The sequence below is a fragment of the Yamadazyma tenuis genome, chromosome 3 (assembly GCF_029203305.1).
Source record: "Yamadazyma tenuis chromosome 3, complete sequence".
Classification (NCBI taxonomy): domain Eukaryota; kingdom Fungi; phylum Ascomycota; class Pichiomycetes; order Serinales; family Debaryomycetaceae; genus Yamadazyma; species Yamadazyma tenuis.
Window position 1 is genome coordinate 24939 of NC_089463.1, and position 13393 is coordinate 38331.

Here is a 13393-nt window from a genome sequence, read left to right on the forward strand (position 1 = left end):
TCTATTAAATCAAAGTGTATCCACCACCTACGAAGACTTCCTCGCCTGTCATATAAGAGGATGCGTCACTGGCAATAAACACATAAACTCCTTTCAACTCGTAAGGCGCACACAACCTCTTGGCTGGAATCATATTAAACCAAGTTTTTCTCCACTCCTTTGGGTGAACATCTAACATTTCTGTGTCAATGAATCCTGGAGATACGCAGTTGACCCGAGCAAAGTCCACCCATTCAACAGCCAAGCACTTGGCTAATCGAACTAAGCCGGCTTTGGAAGCATTGTAAACAGCTTGCTTCTGGGGATAATTAACTACTCCAGAAGATACAGAAGCAGTAAATACAATTCTTCCTTGCTCAAGGATTCCCTGCTCTTTTTGTTTTTTGAACGCATTTGCAGCCGCTTGAGCAGTGAAGTATGCACCATCTAAATTAACACCCATTACTTCTCGATATTGCTCCTCCGTGTTTTCTTCAGCAGGAACGTGAATACAGATTCCAGCATTTGGAACAACCACGTCCAATCTTCCAAAGTCGTTCAACACTTGTGCAACACACTTGTCGTTATCGGCTTTGATTGCAACATTGCACCTATAAGTTTTGAACATGACACCTAAATTTTTGAATTGGGATTCGAGTTCCTTAACATAGGAAGGGGAACTGGAGTTATAAGTGATGGCCACATCACTACCGGCTTCGGCAAGACCGATGGCAGCGGCAAGACCAATTCCTCTGGATCCTCCCGTAATCAAGGAGACTTTTCCTTTTAATGAAAATAAGCTCAACACTGGAGCATCCTGATTTTTATAAAGCATTTTGAAATCTGGACATAAGGAGTGAGTATCGGAAACTGTCAAATATATATGGTTTCAAAAAAGGAGTTGGGGCGACTATCACCCCGGCAGAGGAGTTTTCGCATTTTGCTGCAAAATCATAATAAGAGGGAATTCTCATATAGAAATATAACAGGCCCGAGAAAGAAACAAAGGAGAATATGCTGATGCACACCTGCCGAAAGACTTTCCATTTTGAAAATACGTGTACATTGAGTGATGAAATGAAGACTTAGTAGAGGAGGGAGGCGGGGGTAATGTTTCGAGCATTCTCCAGGTGCACAGATGTCCGACGCTAATATAAAAGTCACAAAATCCCAATCTACATATTCATGAACCAAAAACCATGAGTAACCCGGCGTTTGTGTTAAAATCCGTGAAGAACGTCGTGTTCGAAGAAAGGCCCATTCTTCCTGTCATGCCCAAGGAAGTTCGTGTAAAAGTTGAACAGACAGGAATTTGTGGATCTGATGTCCATTACTGGCAAAAGGGAAGAATAGGAAAGTTTATCATGAAAGAAGAAGATACAATGGTCTTGGGGCATGAGTCTTCAGGAATTGTTGTCGAAACAGGGAGTGAAGTCTCCACTTTGAAGGTTGGCGACAGAGTTGCTATTGAACCTGGTTTTCCTTGCAGATACTGTGACAACTGTAGAGATGGTAAATACAATGCTTGTGAACAAATGTACTTTGCTGCTACCCCACCAGATGATGGAACCTTACAAAAATACTTCAATGCTCCGTACGATTACTGCTACAAGATCCCAGATCATATGGACATGGAAGAGGCCGCGATGGTTGAGCCAGTCTCAGTAGCAGTTCAAATCTGCAAGAGAGCCAAACTCCAGGCAGTAGACAATGTTCTCGTGTTTGGTTGTGGCCCAATCGGATTATTGTGCCAGGCAGTTTCGAAAGCGTATGGCTGTAAAAAAGTTATTGGAATCGATATTTCCGACGGAAGATTAGAATTTGCCAAAACCTTTGGAGCGGACTCCGTTTACAAGATGCCAATGAGGAAGGAGACTCAAGGATTTGAAGAGTTTGCCAAAACAGTTGCTCAAGATATCAACTCTAAATTTGGATTTGAGCAGGGTGCAGATGTGATTTTAGAGGCAACTGGTGCTGAACCTTGTATGGCTGTTGGTGTATACGCCAGCAAGTTTGAAGGAAGATTCGTTCAAGCCGGAATGGGAAAAGAATTCTGCAGCTTTCCTGTTACTGATGCCTTGATCAAACAACTTCTGTGGACAGGCTCAATTAGATATTCCACTGGAGTTTATCCTACTGCTGTAGAATTAGTTGCCTCTGGAAAAGTGGATGTTAAGAGATTGATTACCAATAGGTTCAAGTTTGAAGAAGCAGAAAAGGCTTTTGAACTAGTTCATGAGGGACGCACTGACGTTATAAAGGTGATTATTGAAGGAGTCCAAGATTAGAGTGTATTTAGATAATCAATACATGAAAGGAAGCCATATAGTTGAACTAGTAGAATATCACAGATTTCACCAGATTATTAGGGACAGGTCTATCCAGTTTAGTCCATCATGGGCTAGTGTCCGTATATTGCTGAGTACGGAAAACTGTGTCCGCCTGGAAAGAAACTGTATCCGGTGTACAGAAACCTTCAATTCTTATAAACCCCAAGGTTCACACACTTCCGGTATAACAGGTTGACAGAAGTCCGGACTCTTCACAGGATTCTCCACTATAAATTATTCAGTTTGAACGATCTACTTCAGAAATTCAACCCACCATACCCCAAAATGGCCCAATCGATTAGAAAACCCAACCCAACCCTCTCCAATAGCGTCTTCGACATGTTTTCCATGAAAGGAAAAGTCGTGATCATCACTGGATCATCAGGTGGCATTGCTCACGAAGTTGCGAGGGCTTTGGGCGAAGCAGGTGCTGATATCGCTTTATGGTATCACAACAATCCGCTGGCCAAAGAATTAGCAGTTGAACTCTCCAGCAAGTACAGCGTCAAGGCACAAGCTTACAAAGTCGATATAAAGTCATGGGACCAAGTTGCAGCTTCTGTGTCTCTAGTTGTTAAAGACTTTGGCCATTTGGATGTGATGATTGCAAATGCTGGAATTCCTGCCAAGGCTGGAGTATTGGACCAAACATTGGACGAATGGCATGATGTAGTCAACACCGATTTCAATGGGGCTTACTACTGTGCTAGGGCTGCTGGAGAAGTCTTCAAAGAACAGGGCACTGGAAACTTGATTTTCACTGCCTCTATGTCTGCCCATATTGTCAATATTCCTCAGCAACAAGCATGCTACAATGCTGCCAAAGCGGGAGTTATGCATTTATCCAAGTCATTGGCTGTCGAATGGGCTGGCTTTGCCCGAGTCAATTCAGTGTCTCCAGGTTACATTGACACTGCTATTTCCGGTGACTGTCCCTTCGAAATGAAAGAAGCCTGGTTCAGCATGATTCCCATGCAAAGAGACGCGGATCCGCGTGAATTGAAAGGTGTTTACTTGTACTTAGCTAGTGATGCTTCTACATACACCACTGGGAGTGACTTCATTGTTGACGGAGGCTTCTGTTGTCCATAGATATTTAGAGAACGAATTTTTCGCCTAAACAGAGTACCCCACTTTATGCGAATTGAGGGCCGCGAATCTGTCAACCTGGATAACGGTCCGGGGTAGCTGCAAATGTGGGGGAACGGGCTCTTTTCACCTTCAACCTCAAAAACATCGTCAAGGCTGACGCTAAACTTCCTGGTTTACTCACATTTACCGCTTTGTATAAACACTATAAATATGTCGACCTCGAGCACCTTTTCGTCTGAGTTAAAGTCTTTACACACACACACTAAATACAGGATGAAGTTTAAGTTTACCTCCTTAGAGCAGATTGTTGGACCTGCCATCGCAAAGGTCTTACCTGATCACCAAAAACCTTGGTTTCAAGTGAGACACCTTTTGAAGCTTAATTTGCTCTTGTTGGTACCTTTATCTGTAAGTAGTACTGCTGGTTATGATGGTTCGTTGATGAACGGATTACAATCAATTGACCCTTGGAAGGCTTATTTCAATCAACCCCATGGAACAATGTTGGGATTTGTGAATGCTGCTCAGAACTGTGGGTGTTTCATCATGTTGCCCTTATGTGGCTGGCTAACTGATTATATAGGAAGAAAATTCACCATTGCCATAGGTTTGTTGGGAGTTATTGTGGCAACCATTATTCAGGCTGCTGCCCACAATTTGGGTGCAACCATCGCTGCTAGGTTCATTGTTGGTGCCTTCGGTATGTTGGCAGTACAGCCAGCTCCACTTCTTATTGCTGAGCTTTCTTACCCCAGCTACAGAGGAAAAATGACCTCTTTATACTGGACTTTCTATTACTTAGGGGCCATCTTGGCTTCGTGGACTTGTTTTGGTACTCAGGGAAGAAATGATAACTATTCGTGGAGAATCCCTACCATCTTGCAAGCGGGGTTCCCAGTATTGCAGTTGGTGTTTATTTGGTTTGTACCAGAGAGTCCTAGATGGCTTATTTCTAAGGGAAAGAACGACAAGGCAAGAGCTATCTTAGTTGAGCACCATGCTGGTGGAGATGAGGATCTGGAATTGGTGAATGTCGAGATGTCTGAAATAGTTGCCACCTTGGAGATGGAAGGGGCAGCTAAGTCCACTAAATGGTCTGACTTGGTTTCCACGCCTGGAAACAGAAGAAGAACTTACATTGCCGTAAGTTTAGGAGTTTTTGCCCAGTGGAATGGGATTGCTGTTGTTTCATATTACTTGACTTTGGTATTGAACACCATTGGAATCACCTCTTCTACCATGCAGACTTTGATCAACGGATTGTTACAAATCTTCAATTTAATAGCTGCTTCTTCCGCAGCTTTGTTAGTGGATCTTCTTGGACGAAGAACCCTCTTCTTGTGGTCTGGGATTGGAATGCTTGTATCGTATATTATCTGGACAGCTTGTTCGGCAATATTTGCAGAGAAAGGAACCCCAGGTGCAGGCAAAGCCGTGGTGGCATTCATCTTTATCTTTTACTTCCACTATGATATAGCTTACACTCCGTTGCTCATGGGATACCCCACCGAGATTTTTCCTTACTACTTAAGATCCAAAGGGGTTGCGGCTGAATTGATGGGAGTCTACGGAGCTTTGATTATTGCCTCCTTCTGCAACTCTATTGCCTTGGATAATATTGGTTGGAAGTACTACATTGTATTTTGTGTGTTATTGGTAATAATTTGTTTAAACACTTACTACTTCTATCCAGAAACTAAAGGTTACTCTCTTGAGGAAGTTGCTCAGATTTTTGATGGAAATGAAGCTATCTTGGACGTCACTCTGGGAGATTTGATGAAACATGGTTCTGCAAAGACATCTCAAGAGCATGTGGAGCGTGTTCGAGAATTATAACTTTTAGTGAAAAATTTGAATTTATGTCTATTGGTATTGTTTCAAACGTAGAGAAGAGAGTCTATAAACAATCCCAGTGACCCACTTAGTCGTGTTAGGTGCACATCCTTTCAAATTTGGTTGTTTAAGGGAACAAACAGTTGTGTATGATCCGATTCTTTAGAAAATCCGGGACTTTGATGGCCTCAGGCTTCTTTGCCTCAAGCTACATTCTTCAATAGCTCGGGATTCTCCTAATACGATTAGTCTTTCGGAGGAATACTTGAAAGTTAAAAACAGCTCCCCCGTCAAAATTATCGTTTGTTGGCTGGTTTCCATATCAAACTGATGGTCTTGATTATATATAGTGAATAAACCTTTATCTACACTATTGGTAAGATCCCACTCATCGGTAATCTTCAACCATTGAGTAGGCATCCACTTGCTCACTTAATACCGCTGATGAAATTGTTAAACCCTATTAGGGTATTGAGCACTTAATAGAACAGTGTACCATAACCATATAGTTGCTGGTGACTCCATGGTAAACCTTAAGAGTGCTATTTTGGCTTTAGTGATTTGATTAAAGTTAGTATACATTGATAATATATATCACTTTATTTCAACATCAACATTTCATCCTGCTTAGTTCTTTCTACCTAAAGTACCATTTTGTTGTCCACTTACGCATCTTTTTACCCCAAAAACTGAATACTAGAAACAAAAAGTTAAAAAAAGCACAAAACACCACCAACATAATACTCATATTGACCATTCCAACACCCTCAAGCCAATCTTGAGTAATAAATGTGAAAACCATGGCAATCAAGTTTCTCGCTACTAAAATTACGGTTATTGTTTGACTGGCTTGCTTTGGATAACTTTGAAGGACATAAGTGATCGAAAGTGAAGAAATAGATGCCATGGAGAAAGAAAAAAACCCAATACCAATTACTGAAACTGACCAGTGTAATCCGTAATACACCCCAAGACCATACATGAACAACCCAGCCATGTTGACCAAAATTGGAAACGGCATTAACAACAATCTGAACTCAGGTTCAAAGATCCCGTTGTTCATTCTAGTTGCTTTTAATTGGAACCAATCACTTAAAAAGAATGAATAAGAACAACCACAAACATATCCTGCAAGCATGCCAAGACTAGTCAATCCGACAGCCGATCCACTAAAATTATAGGGTGGAGACATATAGAATTCAGAACTAGTTGTTGAGTAATAGCTTAACCAGCAGATTTGGATACCATAAGTAATAGAAGCCCAAATAACGGATGGATATCTGGCAGTGTACATCGGAACTATCAATAGTTCATACCATGAGGAAGATGTAGCTTGGTCTGTCGAAATCAATTTCATCCTTTGAAAATACGACTTTGCTGGAGGAATGCTCCCCGTCACCCTTGAAACTTCGACCATTTCCTTATGTTTATCATTGGAACTAGATTCCAGGACATTTTCTCCTGTGTTAGAACCTAGTACTGCGATAAACTCGGATGTTTTGGATATGTTCTCCCTGTGGTATAACGATTCTTCACTGAATAAGAACATGGCAACAAATAAAACGCCACAAGTTATAGAAGTCCATTTACCACACCAACTCATATCCTGTCCCACATCAATATATCCTGCAATCAAAGGAGCAAGTGCAGTTCCAATGCCCAAAGCAAGTGCATAAATAGCCAAGTACAGCCCTTGCTCATGGAGGAAGAAAACATCACAAATCGAGACCTCAACTAATGAATCAACTGGACCTACCAGTAGACCATTCAAAATGGAATAAGCATAATTAGCACCCTGAGTCAACTTGAGACCAAAACAAAGACTAGCTATGATCAGCAACATCACAGAAACCAAATAAACCGGTCTTCTACCAAACTTATTGGCCAAGGGTTGTGAAAAATAACAGCCAATAGCCACGAATAAAAATTGGATAGCAGTAGCAGTATTCAACTCGCTATACGACACCCCATATACTAGAGCCATTTCTGTATACAAGGGGCCGTTGAATGCTGAAGCAGCAGCTACAGTGGCTGCAATAAAGCAAAGTAAGAAAAAATGGAGGAGCTTTCTGGGCATACTCCAGTTTAATGGATCATTGGGATCCGATGAAGGTTGGGGATCCAAAATAATGTCAGTTCCTTTTTTACGCAACAATCCAAGTTGGTCTACCTCGTCAACATCTTTTCCTATAATCACAGCCGTACCAGGAATTGCATAGTCGTTTTTGACAGTTTTGTCGAGTTCCAAGTTAAACATCGTACTTGGATTCTTTGGATCATCAGCTCGTTTCTTATATATGCTTATCGAGATATGCCTTTCTTATCTCTTTATCTGCTGCTGCTCACTGTTGCACCCAGCTTTGATTAATCTTTTGGCTACACTAAAGACTATTCTTCCGAATGTAATACGCCATGCGTAAAATTTAGAAACCGTGCGATGCGCACCCCGTATTTCTAAAGCTTTATCACGCTCGTTCAAATACGCCATGCGTAGGTAGAGGAGTCCTGCAATACATCTTAAATATTTATACGGCCTATGTTCGAAGGTTGAGATACGCCATGCATAATCAGTATAATAATTATGTGCCAAGTGAGCTCCTATCGTTGGAATACGCGGACTCACCTGCCAAATGTAGAAGCTACGACAAATCAATGGAAACTATATAAATACCTCAATCTGGCTCTTGTTTGGGAAATATTAGATCAAGGGCTGTGTTTGCTATAAAGTGACATCAGATATGACTAAGGGGTCATGGCAAGAAAAGGCAGCTAAAAAGAGGCAGGAAGTTCGTTCTGAAATTCCTCCTAGTTGGTTGCTCCCACAGGACGAAACCTCCAAGTTCAGTGAAACCACGCCTGTATCGGTGTTGGACCTTCCCAGAAAATACCTTGATGAAAAAGAGCTTCATATCACTGAAGACTATTCCCCCAAGCAGCTTTTACAAAAGTTAGCTGATGGAGGGTTTACAGCTGTTGAAGTGGTAGAAGCTTTCAGTCACAGGTCTGCCATCGCTACCCAAGTAACCAATTGCTGTACAGAGATCATGTTTAGTTACGGCTTAGAAAGAGCTAAGTTCTTGGATGGATACCTTGTAAAGCATGGTAAGCCTTTTGGTCCTCTACATGGATTGCCAATATCTTTGAAAGACTCCACCAATGTCCCTGGATATGATTCTACTATTGGATATACTGGTTTTATTGGAAATGCTTCTTCAATCAAAGATTACCAATTCGTTGATCTAATTTTATCATTAGGAGCAGTTCCATTTGTTAAGACCAACATTCCACATACATTGATGACTCTTGATTCAGAAAATAACATATTCGGAAGAACTTTGAATCCTAACAAATTGACTTTGACTGCAGGAGGAAGTTCAGGTGGCGAAGGAAGTTTGATAAAGCAGAGAGGTTCTCTTGTTGGTTTTGGGACAGATATTGGTGGTTCTATTCGTATTCCTGCTTACTGTAATGGCGTATATGGGCTTCGTTCAACAGTAAACAGAATTCCAAATGTTGGAGGAACTGACCCTAGCAGAGATTATTTTGTGGGGGTAGACTTTACCACAGGCCCTTTGGCTGTTGATTTGGAAGGTATTGAACTAGTCACTAAAGCCATAATTGAATCAGAGGCATGTAGTAAGATCTCAATGGCTCGTGCAGTTCCATGGAGGCCTGTCGAGGTTTCCAGACCCCTTAGAATCGGTTCTTTAGTGCCTGAATCTAGGCTTCCAATACACCCTCCCTTAAAAAGGATCCTCAAAGAAGCTGAACAGAAATTAAGGGCCCAGGGACACGAGATTGTTCCAATAGAGAAATATCCGTCCGCTTATGATAGCTGGAAAACAATAATGGGACTATTTCTTGCGGATCCCGAAAGTACAGCCATTTCGACCATCTTGGATGCTGGGGAGCCATTGATCAACTCCTTGACTGACACTGGAGTTAAGGCCTTTAGAGGCGCACCCGAGTCAATCGCAGAGTTAATCGAGTTGAAAGCAGAAGCTTATAGAGCAGCTGAAGATTGGCATGGAGTATTTGATGACAACAATTTGGATTGTATAATAGGACCAGGTGCACCAGGAGCTGCTCCCCCTCATGATAGTTGCATTATTGCTCCTTTTACTGCTCAATGGAATTTGGTGGACTTCCCTGCTCTTGTGATTCCCTATGGTAAAGTAGAAGATACTGATGAGGTTGAGCCCGTAGACAAAGGGGATTTAGCTGATTGTTTTGCCTTTTACGAAGACAAAAATGCATATTTGGGAGCACCTGGTCATATCCAGATAGTTACGAAACATTTGCACGATGAAAAGCTTTTAAGCTGTGCTAAGATTATTGAACAAGCATTGGTGTCATGAACCGCTTTTCGCTGGTTGCCTAAATTGTTGTTCTTGCAGGTAAATCCTTTAGGTCTCTTTGACCTTTCTTACGCTTTCATTTTCATTTTCATTTGCATCCTATTTAATATCATCGAGACGAAGTTCATGTTGCACACCTTGCGATTCTATGACTTAATATACACATAAATCCTATCCGTTTCATTTGAACTCTTGTGCTCTTGTATACTAAAATTGAAATTCTAAGAGAACACCCTTATAACGAAATTTTATAATACGTCAGAGTCATATTGGTTCTCTTTAATCCATAGATACATAGCATCAATACCCAATTCATCTTGCCAACATTTTCGTAGAAACGAAACAGGTAGGGTATTGAAATCTGAAGATAGAGCTTCCTTCTGCATTACTCTGCTGAGGAAACCACGGTCTTCAGCTTTAGTACAACAAAATCCACAGACCATTGAAGGCCACAACAACAATGAAAGTGAAAACTGTTTGCTTTGCTCCATGGTAGTCATACAATGAATAATAAAACCAACAATCTCTTGGATTTTTGGGTCTTCGGCTTTAGTTTTATTGTCATAAACCTTAAGAAGCATCAATTTTGCCGAACTTGACAAAACTTTTGAAAAGACAAGACTCTCTTCAATATCTCGTGGATAGTAGGGCGAACTACTAGAATGGTTGACAGACATTCTCCATTTGAGATGTTCATAGTCATAGTCGTCAATTTCTTTGATGAGACCCTCCGCTTCTTGCACAACTTCTTCATTGAAACCCTGAAGACTCACAAGAAGGAGATGACTTGCTTTGGCCACTAATGCGAAACCATCAATACAACCAAGAATAACTGAAGTGGAGGACCAAAATTCAGGTTGAAGGGCATCTTTAACTAGTGAAAATACCTCATTAGGACAAGGTATCTTCAAGTCCAAAAATACGTAATTAAAACTATAGTGATAGACAAAACTTTCAAGGAGTGCCCGTTCATATCTTTGTACCTCTTTGCTGGTTTGTAAAATTTTACAGACAATCGTGTATGCCATTAAGATATGACTTATAGTTTGATTATGATTTTTGGTGCCCTCTATGCTATCTCGTACCAACAATAATTGAACAATTGAAAAGGTGAATCCTTCATCCCATTTAAGCTCTTGTCTCTCTTCCGCAACTTTTATCGATGTTAACATGTCCACATATTTTCTTCTCGCTATCTCAGTGAATTGTGGATTTATCTTCAGAAGATATGCCAGACCCACACATATAGTCACTTGCTTATGACAAGCACAAGCATTATCCGCTTCGATCATTGCACTGAGGTTAGCTTTTACCCAAGCAGGCTGTACCAAAGTAGCAAAGAAGTGCTCTCTAAAGACCTTCAAGCATAATTCATCAATATATTCTTCAGAAAGCGTATTGAAATCAATATAGTCCTTCAATATAACTTGATTATGCTCCAAGTTATAAGGTTGGTGATTACCAGAAAGAAAAGACCGCAAAGTTTGTTTAGGATATGTAGGGTACTGGCATTCTTTGTTATATTTGGAACAGAACTTGCACTTTGGTCTTTGTAGATCACATTTCTTCCTTCTTTGACGACACCCGAAACACCCATCTTTGGTTCTGCTGATCTTTGGCATTTCGTACAGATTTAGTGGTTAGAACATTAACAAATGTGGTTCTTGATCTTACCGAGTCCCGCCCTTGTGAAATTTAAACTTTGTGGGTAATTTTGATCATGAAAATATGAAAATGCGACTCAAGTCTAAGCATTAAATTTACGTATATTTTTATTGCTTGTATCATGTAGTTGGTGGCTCTACAAAACCTGATTCTTCATCTCCCCTATTAACTGGAGACTCCATATCACTCTCTAAGGCTCTCTTTCAAATTGAGTTTGGTAATTATCTACGAATAGCAAATCGCGTTCTCATTTGGTTGACTTCTATCTCTTGCCCACACTTACTAAAAACTGCACTTCCAAAGTTAAATAATTCCAGGCTCAGCCTGAATAAAACTATTAATAGGAATCCTGATTTCGTTGACCTAATCAACCTCTTGATAAAAGTTGAGCTGGACGTTTAACAACCATATATATCTATGGAGCGAAACTTGTAGGCTGTCCATTAACAGACATTTAGGTGCCAGTCAAATTGGTTGCATATATCTTCCCAGTTGGTTATCAGTGTGCCTTCGGGACTTGATTTCCATGCCATTTGGACAATTGTCCAGCACTTAGAAACATTTGGCACGGGGCAAGACTTGGATATGGTTTCGAATATCCGGCTTACTTTCTCTCGTTCACGAGTTTTAACACAACATATCCCAGCCATGAGCAAGGGTAAGCAAATCACCACCTGGAACTTGGAGTGGATGAGTCGATCGACCAATGAAAGAGTTTCCAACACCAAGCACTGGATTTTGGGCTCTACTGGAAGCAATCCTTTGATGTACAAGAACCAGTTGAGTTTACAACACACCCGATAAAGTTCGAACGAGCTCAAGTGGAGAGGTTTCTCGTCCTCTGGGAGAAGAAATACCAACTCTCCATTGGGCTGGGCATCTATTATATTTTGGTATAAAATCCGGGATTCTGCTTCTATGGAGTTGGAATTCTCCTGTTTGTGCATGTCATTGTGTTTGCACATTCTCCTGATTTGAACCTTTAAGTTAATGAGCTCCCCCAAAAGTGTGTAAATCGGCCGGTTACATCCTTGAAGGGAGTCTATTCCATAAGCAACTTCAGTCATTTTGAAATTTTCATGGTTGAACGTTCTGTTGTATTCTTCCATGGACACGAGAGTTCCGTTTTTAGCAGAGTCCGAAGACATGATATCATGATACTGAAAGCTTGAGACCAAAAACCTTACATCATTTGAGTAGTGGAAAGACTCACAAAGCTGTTGGATACCCCCGTACTCCTTAATGCTATTATAGCAATTCAGCAAGAATTTTGCCCAGTTCTGAGTATCTCCATTACAAATGTTATATCCTACCAAAATCAAATAGTAGCATATCTGAAAGTAGTAGTTGAGCTTAGACATTTGCTCCGGGTTGTTGAAGTTCTGCTTAAACTTTATGACAGAATTATACAAGTAGTTGGACACTTGTTTGTCTACTTTCTTCCCTTTGTAAAAAAATCCGCCCCAAGCTGCCATTATCAATGCAAATGCCTCATCATGATGCGCCAACGGTAAGAAAAGTTCATTAAAATAGTTGAACTTGGAAACACAAAGAATGTCAGTGACATGGGACCTGAAATACTCTAGATAGAGCAAACCGGTTTTATCAAGAAATAAGCTTAAGGAAGAGGATGGAGATAGGAGAAACATGGGCTCAAAAGAATCAGTTACCTTCGGAGTCCATACCTCTAAAGAGTTTGTGATTTGTTCCAACGGTTCTCTTTCACCTCCTGACACTTCGATAACAACAGGTCCGCTAATGAGAGACCAATTGGCCGGAGACCGTTCAATTTTCTTCAAATTGGACCCACTAGTCCCATCACGGTTGTAGCAGCATTGGTATCCCCTGAGGACACATAACCCACAAGAAGGGCTCTTTTCATCGCATTTTCTCCTGCGCTTTCGGCATAATAGGCAGCCATTCCTGGATCTTGCTTTATCTCCCACAATGTTCTTGATATGCACCTTCCGCTGAGATATCTTGGGGGAAAGTCGAGGTTCATCAATATGCTTTAAACACCTTCTCTTCACGGGGTTGAGCGAACCATCTAGAACTGAAAACATATTTGTTGCAGCTTAGTTAAGGGACAATAATTGGATGATTCGCGATAAGAGCATTTGAAGTTAGTGTTGATAC

The 13393-nt window shown here is 40.9% G+C and overlaps 6 protein-coding genes across 6 annotated transcripts; 3 read left to right on the top strand and 3 right to left on the bottom strand. All coding sequences in view use genetic code 12, as the record gives it.

Annotated features, from left to right (window-relative positions):
- Window positions 1–4: 4 nt before the first annotated feature.
- PSN45_002368 (NAD(P)-dependent, short-chain alcohol dehydrogenase) lies at window positions 5–814 on the bottom strand (the record flags this gene model as incomplete). Its single annotated transcript, XM_006685075.1, has 1 exon — window positions 5–814. One exon carries the CDS (start codon window positions 812–814, stop codon window positions 5–7), a length of 810 nt encoding a protein of 269 aa, XP_006685138.1.
- A 364-nt stretch (window positions 815–1178) lies between these two features.
- PSN45_002369 (sorbitol dehydrogenase) lies at window positions 1179–2267 on the top strand (the record flags this gene model as incomplete). The annotated part of the gene is made up of 1 exon (XM_006685074.1): window positions 1179–2267. One exon carries the CDS (start codon window positions 1179–1181, stop codon window positions 2265–2267), a length of 1089 nt encoding a protein of 362 aa, XP_006685137.1.
- Window positions 2268–2594: 327 nt separating this feature from the next.
- On the top strand, window positions 2595–5237 carry PSN45_002370 (uncharacterized protein; the record flags this gene model as incomplete). Its single annotated transcript, XM_006685072.2, has 2 exons — window positions 2595–3363; window positions 3700–5237. 2 exons carry the CDS (start codon window positions 2595–2597, stop codon window positions 5235–5237), a joined length of 2307 nt encoding a protein of 768 aa, XP_006685135.2.
- A 596-nt stretch (window positions 5238–5833) lies between these two features.
- Window positions 5834–7491, bottom strand: PSN45_002371 (uncharacterized protein; the record flags this gene model as incomplete). The annotated part of the gene is made up of 3 exons (XM_066157857.1): window positions 5834–5871; window positions 5904–5930; window positions 6165–7491. 3 exons carry the CDS (start codon window positions 7489–7491, stop codon window positions 5834–5836), a joined length of 1392 nt encoding a protein of 463 aa, XP_066013954.1.
- A 481-nt stretch (window positions 7492–7972) lies between these two features.
- Window positions 7973–9592, top strand: PSN45_002372 (amidase; the record flags this gene model as incomplete). The annotated part of the gene is made up of 1 exon (XM_006685068.2): window positions 7973–9592. The coding sequence occupies one exon, from the start codon at window positions 7973–7975 to the stop codon at window positions 9590–9592; it is 1620 nt and encodes a 539-aa protein (XP_006685131.1).
- Window positions 9593–9691: 99 nt separating this feature from the next.
- Window positions 9692–13320, bottom strand: PSN45_002373 (uncharacterized protein; the record flags this gene model as incomplete). Its single annotated transcript, XM_006685067.2, has 3 exons — window positions 9692–9738; window positions 10251–11133; window positions 11866–13320. 3 exons carry the CDS (start codon window positions 13318–13320, stop codon window positions 9692–9694), a joined length of 2385 nt encoding a protein of 794 aa, XP_006685130.2.
- Between the last annotated feature and the right edge of the window lie 73 nt (window positions 13321–13393).